General features: G+C 38.6%; 2 protein-coding genes across 8 annotated transcripts in view; one reads left to right on the top strand and one right to left on the bottom strand.

Moving 5' to 3' along the window:
• LOC117288764 (septin-7-like) overlaps positions 1-13771 on the bottom strand; it is a 54296-nt gene extending 40525 nt beyond the window's left edge. For 4 of the 7 annotated variants that reach the window (XM_033769595.1, XM_033769599.1, XM_033769597.1 and 1 more), the window contains exons 1-2: positions 8507-9168; positions 6074-6179 (exon numbers count right to left, since the gene is read on the bottom strand). In XM_033769595.1, coding sequence (XP_033625486.1) covers positions 6074-6179; positions 8507-8533 — 133 coding nt within the window. In that variant the 5' untranslated portion in view covers positions 8534-9168. Of the gene's footprint in view, positions 1-6073; positions 6180-8506; positions 9170-13612 lie in introns of those variants that run through there. The other 3 variants (XM_033769598.1, XM_033769594.1, XM_033769600.1) reach the window with 3 other exon arrangements.
• Positions 13772-15259: 1488 nt separating this feature from the next.
• Positions 15260-16552, top strand: part of LOC117289671 (putative phosphoenolpyruvate synthase) — a 32551-nt gene continuing 31258 nt past the window's right edge. The window contains exon 1 of the mRNA XM_033770896.1: positions 15260-15592. Coding sequence (XP_033626787.1) covers positions 15320-15592 — 273 coding nt within the window. The 5' untranslated portion in view covers positions 15260-15319. The remainder of the gene's footprint in view (positions 15593-16552) is intronic.

The following is a 16552-nucleotide window of genomic DNA, read 5'->3' as shown; positions in this document are numbered from 1 at the left end:
TTTCTCTCCGGATAAATACTTTTCAAGGTTGACAATTTTCATGGAGGTTTTTTTCCCTTCTTAGCACAATGGCGAGGGTCAAAACCTAGTAATACTTGGTAAAGATTGGTGTGTTTACATGGATTTGTTTGAAGCGATTTTCTGTCCAAGTTGAAATAACTTGCATTTTATGTAGGGCCTACATGTAGCCTACAAACATGTACATTAAATGTAAACCTCCAGAAGTCAATCTGGCAAGCAACATGTATCATAACAGGAGTGTGCTTTTAAAAAAGCTCTTGAACAAAATACAATAGTGTACAAAGTAGGCCTATATCCTGCCAAGTGTTTCAGAAAATAAGTTCAATGGTACATTCGGTTTATTTCCGCGACTAGGTAGGCCTTCATCTTGTTAATTTATTTTAAGGAAATAAATTTCATCAAAGTAAACAACACTGTCCATACAAACATGCATTTAGTCCAGCCCTTAGGCCGTGTAAAAAAATTATATTAAATTAGCATCTGGGTTTCTACAAAAAAAGGGAGGAGGGTCTCTTTTTTTTTTTTTAGATTTAAAAATACAGGACTGAAGAGGACCCTTTTTTTAGTGACTGCCCGACACGTTTTTAAAGTAAATTATTTTCTTGTTTAAAGAGATCGTTATTTATTTATTTTTAATCATAAGAGGCGGCAACCTCTAAAAAAGGAAGCAAGCGGGGACGCTAAACATGTTTCTTTTTTTACTTGGCCTTAATTTCTATTTTATAAGCATCGGTATTGATTACAAACCAGAGCAAGATTCATTACATAATGTATTGACCCAAACCACCTTACCTCATTATCGCAATAATCTTGGTTGTACCATTTTGGAAGGCGATGTCAGAATGTGTCGTACATTGCAGTGCACATTTTTTAATTAGACATTTGCCTGGGTTGAGGGTTTGAGTTGAGGTACTACGTACTACTCCCAGTATCACTATCTTCCCTGTGGGTTTCTGAAAACCATTTAGCCAGTTTAAAGCTGGTGCAGCTTACAGATGAAATCTAAACGTCACAAATTTTATAGACCTAATAATTATGCATTGCGATAAAGCACATTTTATAATAGAGCTTACATACTAGTACATCTGTGTCACAGTTCTGCCCGCAGTGGTCGGTGCCGAAAAACCAGCCTGGTACCCAGGATTTCTGACCACCACACATTGTACTTGTAATTTTTTAGTTGTACATTTACAATTTCCTTTCAAAATCAAAGGTTTTCAACAAAATGTAAAATTGGGTTTTACCAGTAACAAATTGTATCGCAAGCCATTCATTTCGAGCACTTCTTTGATTTGTCTATTTATATGATCTACACGTGTACCATGTTATAGTGATCCATCTCGCAATGGTTTCCAGGGAAACATTTTTCCACCACTTAAAGGCAGTGGACACTATTGGTAATTACTAAAATAATTGTTAGCATAAAACCTCACTTGGTCCCGAGTAACGTGGAGAGGTTAATGGTATAAAACATTGTGAGAAATCGCTACCTCTGAAGTGACATAGTTTTCGAGAAAGAAGTAATTCCACGAATTTGATTTCGAGACCTCAGATTTAGAACTTGAGGTCTCGAAATCAACCATCTAAACGCACACAACTTTGTGTGACAAGGGAATTTTTTCTTTCATTATTATCTTGCAACTTCGATGACCGATTGAGCTAAAATTTTCACAGGTTTGTTATTTTATGCATACACCAACTGTGAAGACTTTTCTTTGACAATTACCAATAGTGTCCACTGCCTTTGAGAAATAAATGTAGCTGAACAGCACTCGGAGTATTGATTCCAGCATAGTCCAGGGTGATATGTCTACACTAAATGACCTTGACAATGTCTTTGGAAACAGTGCTCAACCCAGAGGGCATAATAATAATAAGAATCAACTACAAAACATGTATCAAGCCCACGCTAGCAAGAACCTTTCCCCCTGAGGTGCTGAAAAGGTTGAGAGGAAATTAATTAAGATCACATGCAGATGTGAACAGGAATATCTTCAGCCTACGTAGTTTTGAATGTGTGGAATGGAGGGAGTGTACAACACTTATCGGTTTCAATCGATGGAGTGTGCCCAGCAACAGAGTTTTAGAACAATGACAGCTGAAGAAACTGGTCACAAAATAAAAGTGGATTGTCTCGAGTTATGATGTGGAGCGAGAAGTTGACAAGTCCTCAAGGGTTTAACACACATTTGGCAAGCAGACCACTGCAAGGTGTGCCCTTAACTTTTTTAGTGGCTAGCCAGCAGGACCAGGGCCCAATTTCATAGAGCTGTTAAGCACGAAAATTTGCTTAGCATGAAACTTCTTCCTTGATAAAAACAATATTACCAACCTAATTTCCATTTTGTTGCATTTCCTGGTATTCAGCTGAACATGTATGCTCAAATCTTGAAAATCATGTAGAAATTTAGTTGGGAAATCCTGTTTTTATCAAGGCAAACATTTCATGCTAAGCTAATTTTTGTGCCTAGCAGCTCTATGAAATTGGGCCCAGGTGGCTTGTGATTTCACTTGTCCCGCCAGCTTCTTCACTGCTCCATACTTGAAGGTTTTTCTTTCAACATTGGCATTAGAAAGAGGAGACTTGCACGAAGTACTTCAGCAATAGACTAGCCAACTGGACTAGTTGGACAGAATACTGACTGGTCCTCAAGTGTTTAAAAACAAACATTTCACCAGCAGACCACAGAGAGTATAGCTGCATGAGCTGTAGCAAAAGCCAAATGATCCCAAATCCTCCTAGTCACTCCTTAACACTGCATTACATCCCTCAATCCTTCTGTCAAATTGACCCAAAAGATTTGTTTTCCCCTGTCTCCTATTGGGAAGTAAGAGCTCACAGTACAATCACCCATTTGTTGGATGGATGAGATATTCCACAGGTTTGTGTACAGGGTCAACACTAAATGGTCTCCCTTGTGGACTTGAGGGAGAAGAAAGCTTCTTTTCTTCTAAACCAGAGTTTGTGAATTCCGCACTGTGTGAAATATCCTGAACCATGAACAAATCAGGTAAAACCACCCTAAATACATATGTACATTGGGTTGACAAAATATGGGTTTATAGTTATAGACTGGGTTGCATCTGGTGACCCCTTGGTTTCAGTAGCCTATCCAAAAGATTTAAAGACACTGCACACTATTGGTAATTGTCAAAGACCAGTCTTCTCACTATGTGTATCTCAACATATATGCCTTAGGTAACAAACCTGTAAAAATTTGAGCTCGATTGGTCGTGAAAAACACCCTTGTCACACGAAGTTGTGTGCTTTCAGATGCTTGATTTCGGGACCTCAAATTCTAAACTTGAGGTCTCGAAATCAAATTCGTGGAAAATTATCTCTTTCTCGAAAACTATGTCACATCAGAGGGAGCCGTTTCTCATGTTTTATATATTCAACCTCTACCCATTGCTCATACTAAGTAAGGTTTTATGGTGACAATTATTTTGAGATAATACCGATAGTGTCCATTGCCTTTAAAGAAAAATATAGTAAAGATAACACAGGCAGATTCTGCTTAAAAAAATAACTAGAGACCCATGTTTTTATGCCTATTTCCTGATTTACACACCACACATCCTGCATGATTTTAACATACAATTCAAACTCCCTATAAGGAAGCGGTTTCTGTTCTAAAACGTTTTGTTTTTAACAATTACATTTTAACCATGTAGCATTTTGAATACTACTGGCACACCCAGGATGTCCACTGTAGTGCAAGATATACTAATACTTTGTGGTTTAAAAATACAAAAACATTTTGCCTTCCGTTATTAATTCGGGAAATAGAGGGGGCGATGAAGACCGGATAAAAATGATGGCTAGATAATGTTGAGCTGGACTGTACTCAGTGTCCACATAATACCACATGACAAACAAGTAGGCCTATTTCAAAGTGCGACGAGCACAGAACATTTTTAGCGGGGGTTAGAGTTAGGGTTAGGGTTAGAAATAACCCACAGCACCCACAGAAATTCCCGTGGTGCCCTGTGCTTTTGCTGTGGTGCCCTTTGCAAAGTTTCAACACGAATTAAAATTTTCCGCATCTATTTCAATTTTTGGCCCAAATTTAATCAAATTGCTGGACTTGCTTGCCCCTTGCGTATTTTATTTCATGTACAACTTGAAGTGCCCCTATACAAGATGGAAAATTGCTGTGGCCCTTCAAGAAATAAACTCAATACCTCGGGGGAAAGTACTGAGTATACAGTGCTTACACACATCGGTGTATGGGTAAAAACCAAAATTAATATTCATCATCCCCTATGCAAACTTAACATCTCTTATATCAATGCCTGTTTTTGATCTACACAAATGATAAACACTGATGTACAGTAATACAATGTATAAATGTACATGGCTCAATTTGCTCAATGGCTCGCATTATGCCATTTTGCTATGCCCTCATGTCACATTTTATCATTTTCGTCAAACATGTGCAAGAATTTGCTCTGTGGTAAGAACCCGGTGAAATTAAATGGCTATTGCATCTATAAGAATGATCTCAGAACTGCACCATGCTGATAATGACTCACGCAGCATTCTCAGAGTTCTATTTTTACAGATGACCCTTACTATTCATGTTTGAGTGGATAAACCCATTTAGGTCTTCCTGATGTTGTATACAAAGGCAACACAAATCAGCAAGATATTAGTTTTGTGACTAAAGGCAGTGGACACTATTGGTGATTACTCAAAATAATTATTAGCATAAAACCTTTCTTGGTAATGAGTAATGAAGAGAGGTTGATAATATAAAACATTGTGAGAAACGTCTCCCTCTGAAGTGACATAGTTTTCGAGAAAGAAGTAATTTTCCACGAATTTGATTTCGAGACCTCAAGTTTAGAATTTAAGGTCTCAAAATCAAGCATCTGAAAGCACACAACTTCGTGTAACAAGGGTGCTACTGTTTTTTATTTCATTCATATCTCGCAACTTCGACAACCAATTGAGCTCACATTTTTCACACTTTTGTTATTTTATGCATATGTTTGAAGACTGGTCTTTGACAATCACCAATAGTGTCCACTGTCTTTTATTTTGTTTTTAAAACAGAATTTAAAAACCTTCACAAAGTTACATTTTAGGGTAAAAACACAAAAAAATGTGGGCACTGAGAGAGTTCAGATCGAAAAATGTAAACGTTGATTACTCTGAATGGACCCCAAAAGCCCTCCCTCCCTGAGGCTTTTGCCCAAAATATGCAACCTTTCAATCCTCTATTTATTATCACTCAACACCAAAATATTTGAAGGCCCAACCTCAGATAAGAAAGGTATGCCTGGCCCAGTGATAAGTAAATTGTTATTTGGATTGACAGGCTTCCTCATTACAGCCATGACTAAGCCCCTTGCACACTAAACGAATTTCCCATGAAAAATTCCTGGGCAAATTTATTTAACCTATTCACACTTAATAATAATAATAATAATAATAATAATAATAATGCATTTATAATGCGCCATCTATCTAGTGTACAAGACCCTATTCCGAGGCGCAGAAAAAAGAAGAAAAAAAAAAAAAAAACCTTGCATTTACCCAGGAATTGGCCATCCATGCTTTGGGACCAGGGCTCAAGTCAGACAGCATTGTGGAAGGATCTTTAGTGTGCATTTTTCCCGAGGAGAAAATTCCCAAGGAGTGTGAAACGATCATGGGGTTGCGGTGGGGTTCAAACAACCCAGCCGTCAATTTCACAAAACTCTTCCTAACTTAAGACTCATCTTAGGACTTAGGACGAGTCCCAACCCTGCACTGTAGCATGCAAACCTTAAGACTAATCCTAAGTTAGGACGAGAGTACTCGTCCTAACTCGAAATAAGGTGAGTCCTAACTCTTTGCGAAATCGACGGCAGGAATCATCTGGGGATTTTTCATCCCGGGAGGTCCAAAACAAACTTAAAATTGTCCCCATAGAAGTGCCCCATACCAGAGGGAAATTGCTGTGCCCCTTCACGAACGAAAAATCAAGGCTTGACTGCAGCCATTCATGATTCAGTTATTACTTGACCTTGACACAAATCAAACATGAATAAGTAGATTACTTACCAACTACCATGAGTGTGAAATCAAATCCCCTCTTGACGGATCTCCTGTAAACTTGATTAGGAAGATTAGCAAAACCTACATACCCCTCCATGTCTTTTGGTTTATTCTAAACGGCACAAAGAAAAAAGAAAAAGAGAAACAAAATTGAAATGGATTCAGAAAATTCAAGAAACACGCTGCCTTGAAATCTGGAGGTGTGATCCTCAATTTAGAGGCAAATTTAACCTTTGATTTTTTTTAAAGCTATTTAATTGTTTTAATCCTTTATAATGTAGATAAAACTAATGTAGTGCAAACATGTTTTTAGAGGTGGTACAGTTTGTGAGATATCACCCCAAACTCCGGAGTGAAGATGCCCATCCAGGAAGAATAATCCCAGATAGGAATATACGATTTGTCTCAAATTCAAATTTGAGGGCATAAAAACTGATAAATGTGTTTACATTTAACCACATTACTTTGAGGGAAAAATGATTCTCAAAATGCTTTAAACTATCAAAAGCTGCTGCAGGCTTCTAACCAATCGTTATTTTGTACTTCAAAAACCTGACCCCTGTCTGAATGTCTGGTGAATTTTCTATGAACTTCTTTCCTTGTTTAAAAGAGATTTTCAGTTCATCGCGCTATCCAAATTGATGAAGTATCCACACATTGACTTTGCCGGAAATTAATTAATTAGTTTGAAATCATCGATGAGGCAATGATCACTGAATTAAATCTGTGAATCAGTCTTTAACATGTAGGCCTAAACTGTATACTTTATATGTAGGCATCTTTTGTGTAGGCCCAAAATCGATCCATTTCCTTTGTATACAATAGCAGAATGCTGCACAAAATGTCCAAGTTGCTGCGCACAAAAATCATCATTTTCTACTCTAATATTCAGAGTGCACAAAACATGTTCAGTCAATGCAAAATGGTGCTAGCGCCACACCCTTATTATGTTCAACACTTGTACTTGAAATCTTGAGAGTGTTTTTGTCCCATGTTTTGGGTGGACCATTTTCTTATCTTCTGTATTTTTTTAATATTTTGGGAACTTGGCTATATTGAATCACTTTTGACCTTCAGGTCACTTGGGACTCTGTCAACAAGGTGACCGAATAAATAAAAATAAAAACTTCACCACCAGTTCACTGAGATGTCACAATGAAAATACTATCAAGATCAAATGACTCATTTAAACATTATGGACTTCGGTCAAAGGCCAAACAAATCCTCTGAAAAGAAAAGTCAAATTTTCTTTTTCAAAATATCTTTCAAGCTGAATCTGTTAATGCAGGTTTCAAAAAATTCAAAACAAAAATATTTTCCTTGAATTTAAATTCAGTTTTATTTGGAAGCCTATTGTAAGCAAAACTGGAATGCTGTAAACACCACGCTACCACGGCCTTCTTTAATCAATCTTCTGACAGAAAAAGTCTGCCAATCCCTAAATGTTGAAAGTTAAAGGGAAGTTAAGGGACAGTGTCGAGAGGAAGTGACTAAATATTCATGATGTACACAACGTGTAGATTGCTGGCGACTACCCACAGGGAACCATGATGTCATAAGGTTTACTGTGGGTCATGGTCCTTTGCAAACTTAAAAGGAAGGTATACGTTTCATAATCACTCTTTCAAAAAACTAATGGCAATAATAAAAACTACAGCAGCTTACAGTATTAAAACACTTCCAAATATGTGTGGTTTTGTTATACACCACTTTAAATTCTTCAAAGTGTGTCATGAGATATTGTTATTACTATTCTGGACTGGAACTACATGGAAGCCACAGAGTCAGTGGCCTCTGTTGCCCAGTTCTTGGCCTTGGTGCCCCCCCCCCTTTTTTTCAAAAGCTTGGAACCACATATTTTTATGAAGTGTTAAGATTTTCCAATTGAAAAGTGTCCTTTGCTACTAAATTTTGTTATAACTTTTTGGCAGAATGAGCTTTTACAAATCAACAAGACAATAAGTAGATGTCGTGGTGCGATAATATACCAACACCAGACAGGAAATATTTGTCCCGGGGGGGAGTGTCAAATGTAGTACTTAACTCAGTTCCTGTTGTTTTTGTACTTAAGCAAACGGAACTTTTAATATCTTGGAAAAGACTCCGCCAGTGCTAGGGTCAAACTGAAACAACAAACCGTTATTAATTGTTTCATATACCATGGACCATTGAAAAAACATTGTGGACTAGTTAAATGACAAGCTATTTGCTGGCCTATCTATCAAGGAGAAAAATTTAAAGGGTAAACCCTGTCATCAGATTGGAATTTATGTACGATGACTAAAAATTTATTGGGTATTTTTTATTAATGTTTATCGACAATGACCACAACATAAACCAGTGGAGTGCTGTCTGAACTCCATTTTATTTCCCATCAATGAGAGTACTTTACCTACTTAAAAAAAATACTAAGCAAAAAAAGAATAAATGAATACTCACGGCTGTCAATGTATTTAGTGCCGGCATGTTGTAGTTGATGAAGTCCAGAGAAAAACAGCATCAGAACGCAACCAGTCAAACGTATTCCAATATGGGTGAAGAAGAGAAGGAAAAAAATACACAGGAACAACGATCAGTAAAATAGTATCCAAAACGCATATACTAAATTATATCATGTTCCCATTTGAAGTCAGAAGTGTTTGGAGTGATGAGATCATTTCCCTACGCCAGACTATTGCTTGAAGTGAACAGTGATCTACACATGTGTACTGGTGAGGTTCCCTATCCAGCAGTGATTATATTATGCAGTGATCCGATGACACAGAGAGTTTTAGCTGCGATTAAAACCACACACAGTCCACACAGTCACACTGTACACGTCATGCAGTGCTCATGAATACAAGCCTCTGTCTTCCCATAGAGCTACGGTCTTCCTGTGGTGGGGGAATGTCAACCAAGGCAACCTGTAGGTCAAACCACACTACATGCGGAAATGTAAAAAACACAGCACTTGAAGTCTTCACACAGAGAGCTAGCACCAGTTGGCAATCACACTCTCCGCACAGTATATGTTTCTTATGAATCACGCTGCTACTACGGTACAAGCATGCAGTCTGTCTGTCTGTCACTACATCTAAAATTTCATTACTGCCTCATCATCTGTTGTTCATTTTAAGCGCGCCTCAATGTTAAGGATCTTATGTTCTTTTGATTATGTATTAAGTCTATGCTATCCTGATGCAAGCTGGCTGGTAATCCTCCAAACATGCACAGCCCACAAGTAAATATTCCCTTAAAAGCTCTACCATCAAAGCTTTGCATTGTTCTCTGCAGGGATTTCAAAAGAGGCAAAATAGAAAGTTGCTCTGGTAGGAATGCTGACTGCATCACACAACAACAAAAACCACTAAGCCTTCAGTTTGTAATGATTATGGGGGGCATTGTGAAATCAACCTTAGAAAAGTACTCAAGGAACTTTGCATAAAGAAACCCTTGGTTTCTTGTCCAGGGATGTGGTTTGCTAGAAGTCCCCCAGGCAAGGTCTTCTGTTTTCTTGCACCAAACACAATGTACACAAAAAAGGTACTATGTATACTACAGTAGAACAGTGAAGTCTGTACATCTTCACATGCCACGTGAATAACACTCATAGAGCAAGGCACTGACTAAAGGCTTCATGAACATTAGGCAAACAGTAGACAGCCAAACTACTCTGTCACAAGTACAATTTCGAAATGATATCCCGGCTAAGCAATTATTCTCTGCTTTTAATTTTTATTTAAAAGCAACACTATGAAATTGTGCCCTGATCATGAACAAAGCTGTGTAATAAGAGAGTTTCCACATGGAGGGACCAGTTTTCTGTGGTCAAGCAGTTGCTATAGATGCCATTTTCATTCAAAATGCAGCACTACCCAATGGGCAGACTAGTCTGGCACCCTGCATCAACACATGCGTCAGATCCATAGAGTTAAATATAAGAACTAGAGGGCGCACTGGTGATGCTTCTTGCACAAACGCGACGGGACCGCAGGGAGACACGCGCCCACCATTCTGTACGCTAGTTGAATACGAAGCACATGTTGGAGTTTGTGTTTATTGAACGCTACGCGATGCTGTTTTTCAACTTACAAATGGCCGCACAAACACACGCTCAGCAATGCCTGTTTTGTCAACTTAGAAAATGGCTGCATGCGCGCATGCCGGGTCGCGTTAATAGGCCAGTGCACCCTCTAGTTCTTACATAACTCTATGGTCAGATCTTGGTTCAACTCAACCAGTTTGATCTCTGGCAATGTCTTCTCATTTAAATAATGACTAATGTTTATTCAATACTTCCTGCTGTCAAAACCAGACAATCTATTCTAGAACTGAAACCAGACAACTAATGCAGGAAGATCCTGCAGGCCATTTTTTTTTCATTTCAAAAAGCCTATGGGAAACTCTTGAACGAGCACCAAGTAGGCAAAGACTAGGGCAACAGAAACCATAGACTAACCGCAAAAACCATTTCGCTTGAAACCTGACAAAGGCCAAATAAAAAAAAACAGCATATATTCAGCTTCCCTTCTCGTTTCCCTTTTAGAGGCTGCCTTCTTTCTCCTTTATAAAAAAAAAAAAAAAAAAAAAAAGAAAAAAAAACGAGATACATTTAGGGCCTAAATGATTTCAGACGGAAAAAACACTTGTCAGATGTCTGCCAGTTGTCTGTCGGCCATTTTGAATAAGGAAAAGGCAGGACACTACATGTTTTTTGTTTTGTTTTTGCCCTACTAGACGTACACTAGTTACCTCATTGCCAGTCAATATGCATATAATAGTGTCCAGTGTCTTTAAAGAGCTTGGTCCAAAACTAAGTCTCCTTCTAAAAGATCTAAACCACAAACGTGTGTCCATTTCCCACTTGAATTCTAAATAAGCCGGATCGTGTTTGATACAGAGAAGGATTGCTGCCCCACTCACTACGTACAGTGTAGCTGGTTTTGAATCACACAAGCAACTTAAGCCCTCTGTTGTCTGCTTGGACTAACAATCTGGTTACCACCTCTGGTTGATTGAATAGAATTGGAATCATTGACAGCACACCTCTATCAATCATGTGTCTATTGATCAACGGATCCTTGAGGATTTTGGACAGGTGGAATTCATTTTTACCACTGAAGGTAAGAGTTTTGTTGCAAAAACAAATTTTCTTGATTTTGCTGAAAGTATGAAAAACATTCCTTTGTATGGTCTGTAAAGTTTTTTTTTTCATTTTCTTTGAAAATTATCTCAAATTTCCAAAATTTTCTTTGTAAGTTATCTTGTAATCCGTTTTCTTGCTTTGACCATTATACATGTACCTTTTATTTTGTTTAAGACATAAAAATAAGCATGGTACAGTTAAGGCCCACTGAAATACCTTGTTCTTAGGGTCTTATCTCTTTTGAGCTCTTTATTAACGAGAGTCAACTGCTGTGACTGTATAGTTGGTGGGTGCAAATCAGACACAAAAGTTCTACTAAACAGAACTTGGAAAACTTGGAGCACTAGCAGGGAAGGGGGGATGTAAAATTGGCCCTGTGTTTAGTCCCGACCATGTCCGCACCTGCACCACCGGGCAGGGAAAAACATCCCTCAGTCACTGGCAACAGTTATTTTCTCAACAGCACACTGCATGATCCCTGCCCAGCTCCTACTCCTAGAACTATTTCAGGTTTCGTCCGCTATCTTCTCCAGTAACCTTTTACGTAAATCACGATACTGGTCCATTAAATTTTGGTAACGCAAATCTCCTTTTTTTTTTTTTTCTCGCCAAAACTAGGCTCTATGTCCTTGAACTCTCACTGGCCCTGTGGGTGACCAAAAATCAACTCCTCAATCTCAAAAATGGTTAAAAATGATAAATTCTTACCGTAATTCAGTCCCCAACTACTCCCGTTTTACCACTACACTACAAATGCCGATTGTTCCCAAACTCTGCAGAACGCATCGCGAAGTCACAACACGTGACGAGTGGCGCATACTAATTTTTCCCCAGGACAAAGAAAAAAACACTGATCCGGCTTTGTGTACAAAACTTATGGACACGCGTCTGGGACTTGGACTTGGAGTACGCCCTGGCATGCTGCCGTCGATTTCACCAAACCCTTCCCAACTTAGGAATCTGATCTTCTGGACTTACGACGGGTTCAGTTCCGTATCCAAGTACGTAGGACGAATTGAACCCATCCTAAGTTAGGATGGGTTGCTTGTCCTAACTCAATTACCAGCCCCACCATGTGGAACATGGCCAAGGTTTTTGCATAATATTTGCAAAATTGTGGACTTCGGCCAAGTTTTAAAGTTTGTCGAGCTAGTTAATATAGCAGGGTCCTTCTTTGTACTACCTCATCAGTCCATGTCTAGCTACTATTGGCCAGAACTATGCACCCTCCAATTGCCCAAAAATGTATTTCCTCTAAAGAAAAGGCTAAAAAGATAACTTCACTGTAGGTAATCTGATGTTACTTCTAGAAACTATAAGGCTCCCCTGTGAGCCTTATAGGGGTCTCATATTTAGGGCCTCCTTAACGCTATACGTTTTTCAAATCAGCGTTGATGGGTGAAAGTTTTACGACCGTTAGCCAGCCAGAACTGAAGTTTCCTGTGTACTGTTCACCTAAAGCTTTCCCCACCCTACTCAATATACATTCATAAGTTTAGAACTTGAGGTCTCGAAATCAAGCATCAGAAAGCACACAACTTTGTGTCACAAGGGTGTTTTTTCTGTCATTATTATCTTGCAACTTCGATGACCGATTGAGCTCAAATTTTCACAGGTTGGTTATTTTATGTATATGTTGAGATACACCAAGTGAGAAGACATGCTTTAACAATTACCAATAGTGTCCACTGTCTTTAAGGAGGCCCTAAATATGAGACCCCTACAAGTATAAGGCTCACAGGGGAGCCTTATAGTTTCTATAGAAGTAATCTGATGTTATGCTTGTCAGCATGTATCTGTTTTTGGTTTGTTGTTGCTTACGTTTATAAATGTTATTCCTCCGTGTTATTACAGTGCTAAATTACCCATAGGACTAGGCCTAATATACAACAAGTTAATTAAACCACCATGATTAAGTCATGGGGGAGAATTAATTTTTCCTCCATGATTAAACATGATTTATTGAAAATGTTGAGTTGTGAATGAAATGAATAATGATATTATCTGAAATGTGGAAAAGATGGGCACCGAAAAGATGTCTTCCACTATTTCAGTGTTTGTGACTGTAAAACTACTAACTAGTGTAGTTTAGTTATATTAGCAGTACACTCAAACACGATCATGCTTTTGGTCATAATAACTTTTTAAAAATATGAATATTTTCTGTTTTGTCATCGACACATAGAAATATAGGCCTGCCTAATCACTTCACTCTTCGGCAGACAAAACATTCACGTGAACCTCCACGAGTAGTGAAATGGGATGGGCAAGTAAGTCAGTCCAAATCTTCACCTCGCTGTATCCGGACTTCACAAATACACATTTTCCTCATAAAAGCGAAAATACAATTTTAAAAGTTACCTTTACTTGGTCCATTGTTTCTTGGCATTCAAAATAAATGAATATTATTAGAAACTTACCCATAATAAACTGATATGTCACAGGCCTTCTGGTCAAATTTCTTGACTTTCGCCTGTTGTAGAAATTGCATGCCTGTTGTACGCATTAACTATCGCTGGTTACCCTTACGAGAGATACCTTTGGTTCTTGTCATTACGCGTACGATGGGTACCCACTTTGTTTTTGTGACCGCTTACCGGAGCACATCGGCACAAGAGAGGGCGCACTTCATCTTTTTATTTTGTAGCTTCGTTTTGAAAAAACTTGAGTGACAAGAAGTCATCATGCATACAAAAAAATGCTGAATGCATTTTTTTTAACAACGGAAAATAGCTAAAAGTTTTTACAAAATGTTTTTTTGCACATTGAGTTTCATAAAGTATGAAAGTAATTTAATTCCAAATAGTGTATTTAAATGACTTGGGGTGTTGTCAAATGGGTAAACAGAGGGGCAACCCGAATGTCACTCTAATAATTATACTCTAATAGAACATACCACTAGCATGCTAGTTTTTCATCAGAACCACCACCCTTTGTTTTCGGGCCCCAAGACAGTTTTCAGCAAAGGCTAGTGTCCCCCTAGGACGTTCCCGCTTCAAACAGCAAGTTGCAAACTTACAAAGGAAAACTGCAAAGTACTATCTAATTGGGGTGAAGAAAAAAGACAAAACAATTATGCTCTACAGCAGAGGATTTGAATGCGCGATCTCTGGATTAAAGACACTGGACACTATTGGTAATATTGTCAAGGACAAGTCTTATCACTTGGTGTATAAAATAACAAATCTGTGAAAACTTGAGCTCAACTGGTGGTCGAAGTTGCGAGATATTAATAATGAAGACAAAAACTACCTTTGTCACACACGAAGTTGTGCGCTTTCAGATGCTTGATTTCGTCGGACCTCAACATCTCATTCTGAGGTCTTGAAATCAAAATTCGTGAAAAAAATTACTTCTTTCTCGAAAACCACGTTTCTTCCGAGGGAGCCGTTTCTCACAATGTTTTATACTATCAACAGCTTCCTATTACTCGTTACCAAGTATGCTAATCATTTTTAGTAATTACCCGGTGTCAACTGCCCTTATAACGTGCCTTTGCTCTACCACTAGGCCCTACCAGCTGTAAGGTATATACACTGGACACTATTGGTAATTTACTCAAAATATTTGTTAGCACAGAACCTTACTTGGTAACGAGTAATGGGGAGAGGTTGGTAGTATAAATCATTGTGCGAAACGGCTCCATCTGAAGTGGAGTAGTTTTCGAGGTAGAGGTAATTTCCCAGGAATTTGATTTCGAGACCTCAGGTTTATAACTTGAGGTTTAGAAATCAACCATCTAAACGCACACAACTTTGTGAGACAAGGTTTTTTTTCTTCCATTATTATCTCGCAAGTTCGATGACCGATTGAGCTCAAGTTTTCACAGGTTTGTTATTTTATGCATGTTGAGATTCACCAACTGTGAGGGCTAGTCTTTGACAATAGTGTCCACTGCCATTAACAACAACAAAACATTGAAACCAGAGCAAAGTTCGCCCAATTCCGACGAGTCATTACCCAAAGTTTAATGGACTTTATTCTTTGTGTTTATTTAAAAGGGTATAATACAGGTCAAACTTTTATTGCAGTTGTGAGAAAAGTCTCATAGTCGAAGTTACCTGTTCATTGTTGCGTGGCGAAAAAACTCTGCTAGGGTAGATAGGTGTTCCTACTGCAATTTCACAATGGAGTTCGTAACGATAATGTTCTGTTTGGTGGTCTTGAGTTTGCTTGCGTACATAGCGGTAAACCTCGCCGTAACAGACCGGGGCCCACTCCATGGGCTGTACGCTGTGCCCGGCCGGTGGTTCACGCTGAAGTTCTTGGTCATGAGGTGTTTCGTTGCATGGACTAGCGACAGAAAACACAACATCCGTAAGAGGGCTCTCAATTTTACAATGATGCAGAAGAAAACCAAAGAAGTAGCAAAGATGGAGTCCTTCTATGGATTTGAAATGGTGGGTTTTGCTTCCTGTTAAAAATATTACACAAGTTTAAATAATTTGACTAGGAAGGCCTACCGGTAACCCAACCTGGCTAATTAAAGGCACTGGGCACGATTGGTAATTACTTATACTATCATTATAGCATAAAACGTACTTTGTAACGAGCAATGGAGAGCTGTTGCTATGATAAAATATTGTGAGAAACGGCTCCCTCTGAAGTAACATAGTTTTTTAGAAAGTGGAAATTTCTCACTCAAAATAATAGAAGACTTCAACTGAAGCCTTTTATTTTACATCTGAAACACACAAAAGGAATGCAACAAAGGTGCTTTTCTTTCATTTTTCTCTTGCAAACTCGACGACCAAATGAGCCCAAATTTTCACAGGTTTGTTTTTAATTTGTAGGCCTATGCGTGGGATACACCAAGTGAGCATACTAGTCCTTGACAATGGGAGACTTTTGGGACGCTTGGTGGCAGCAGACTTACCAGGTAAAATCCATTGTTCTCGGTAATGTACGCATGCTCAGAACTACGTAAACAATGGAAATTTACCTGGTAAGTCTGCTGCCACCTAGCGTTCCAAAGTCTCCCATTGCCAACGTGTCCAGCGCCTCGAGGTGCAATAAATTAGTTCCAATGGGAGACTTTTTGAAAGCTCTGCCACTAGAGGGCAGCAGACCTACCAGGTAAGGGTGCACAACTCCTATAGCAAACTATGGTAAATGCTAAAAATTCAAAAATACTCAAAAAATATTTAGAAGTCTCTCAGCCTCTTAAAAATTAAATCAGATACATTGTCATACAACTAAACTTCAGATTTCTTCTCAATTTTTGGTAGGTCAGCATTTTGGAATTTTTGCTAATTACCCTAGAAGAAACACTCCCAAAAACTCATGCACACCTTTTGTTATCCTTGGGGAACTCGTGTCCAGTACGTCCTGTTCTAGAACAGTTTGGTTTATGCTGGCAT

The sequence above is a fragment of the Asterias rubens genome, chromosome 4 (genome assembly GCF_902459465.1).
Source record: "Asterias rubens chromosome 4, eAstRub1.3, whole genome shotgun sequence".
Classification (NCBI taxonomy): domain Eukaryota; kingdom Metazoa; phylum Echinodermata; class Asteroidea; order Forcipulatida; family Asteriidae; genus Asterias; species Asterias rubens.
Note: the sequence above shows the minus strand (reverse complement) of the source record. Positions and strands in the feature narration are given on the sequence as shown.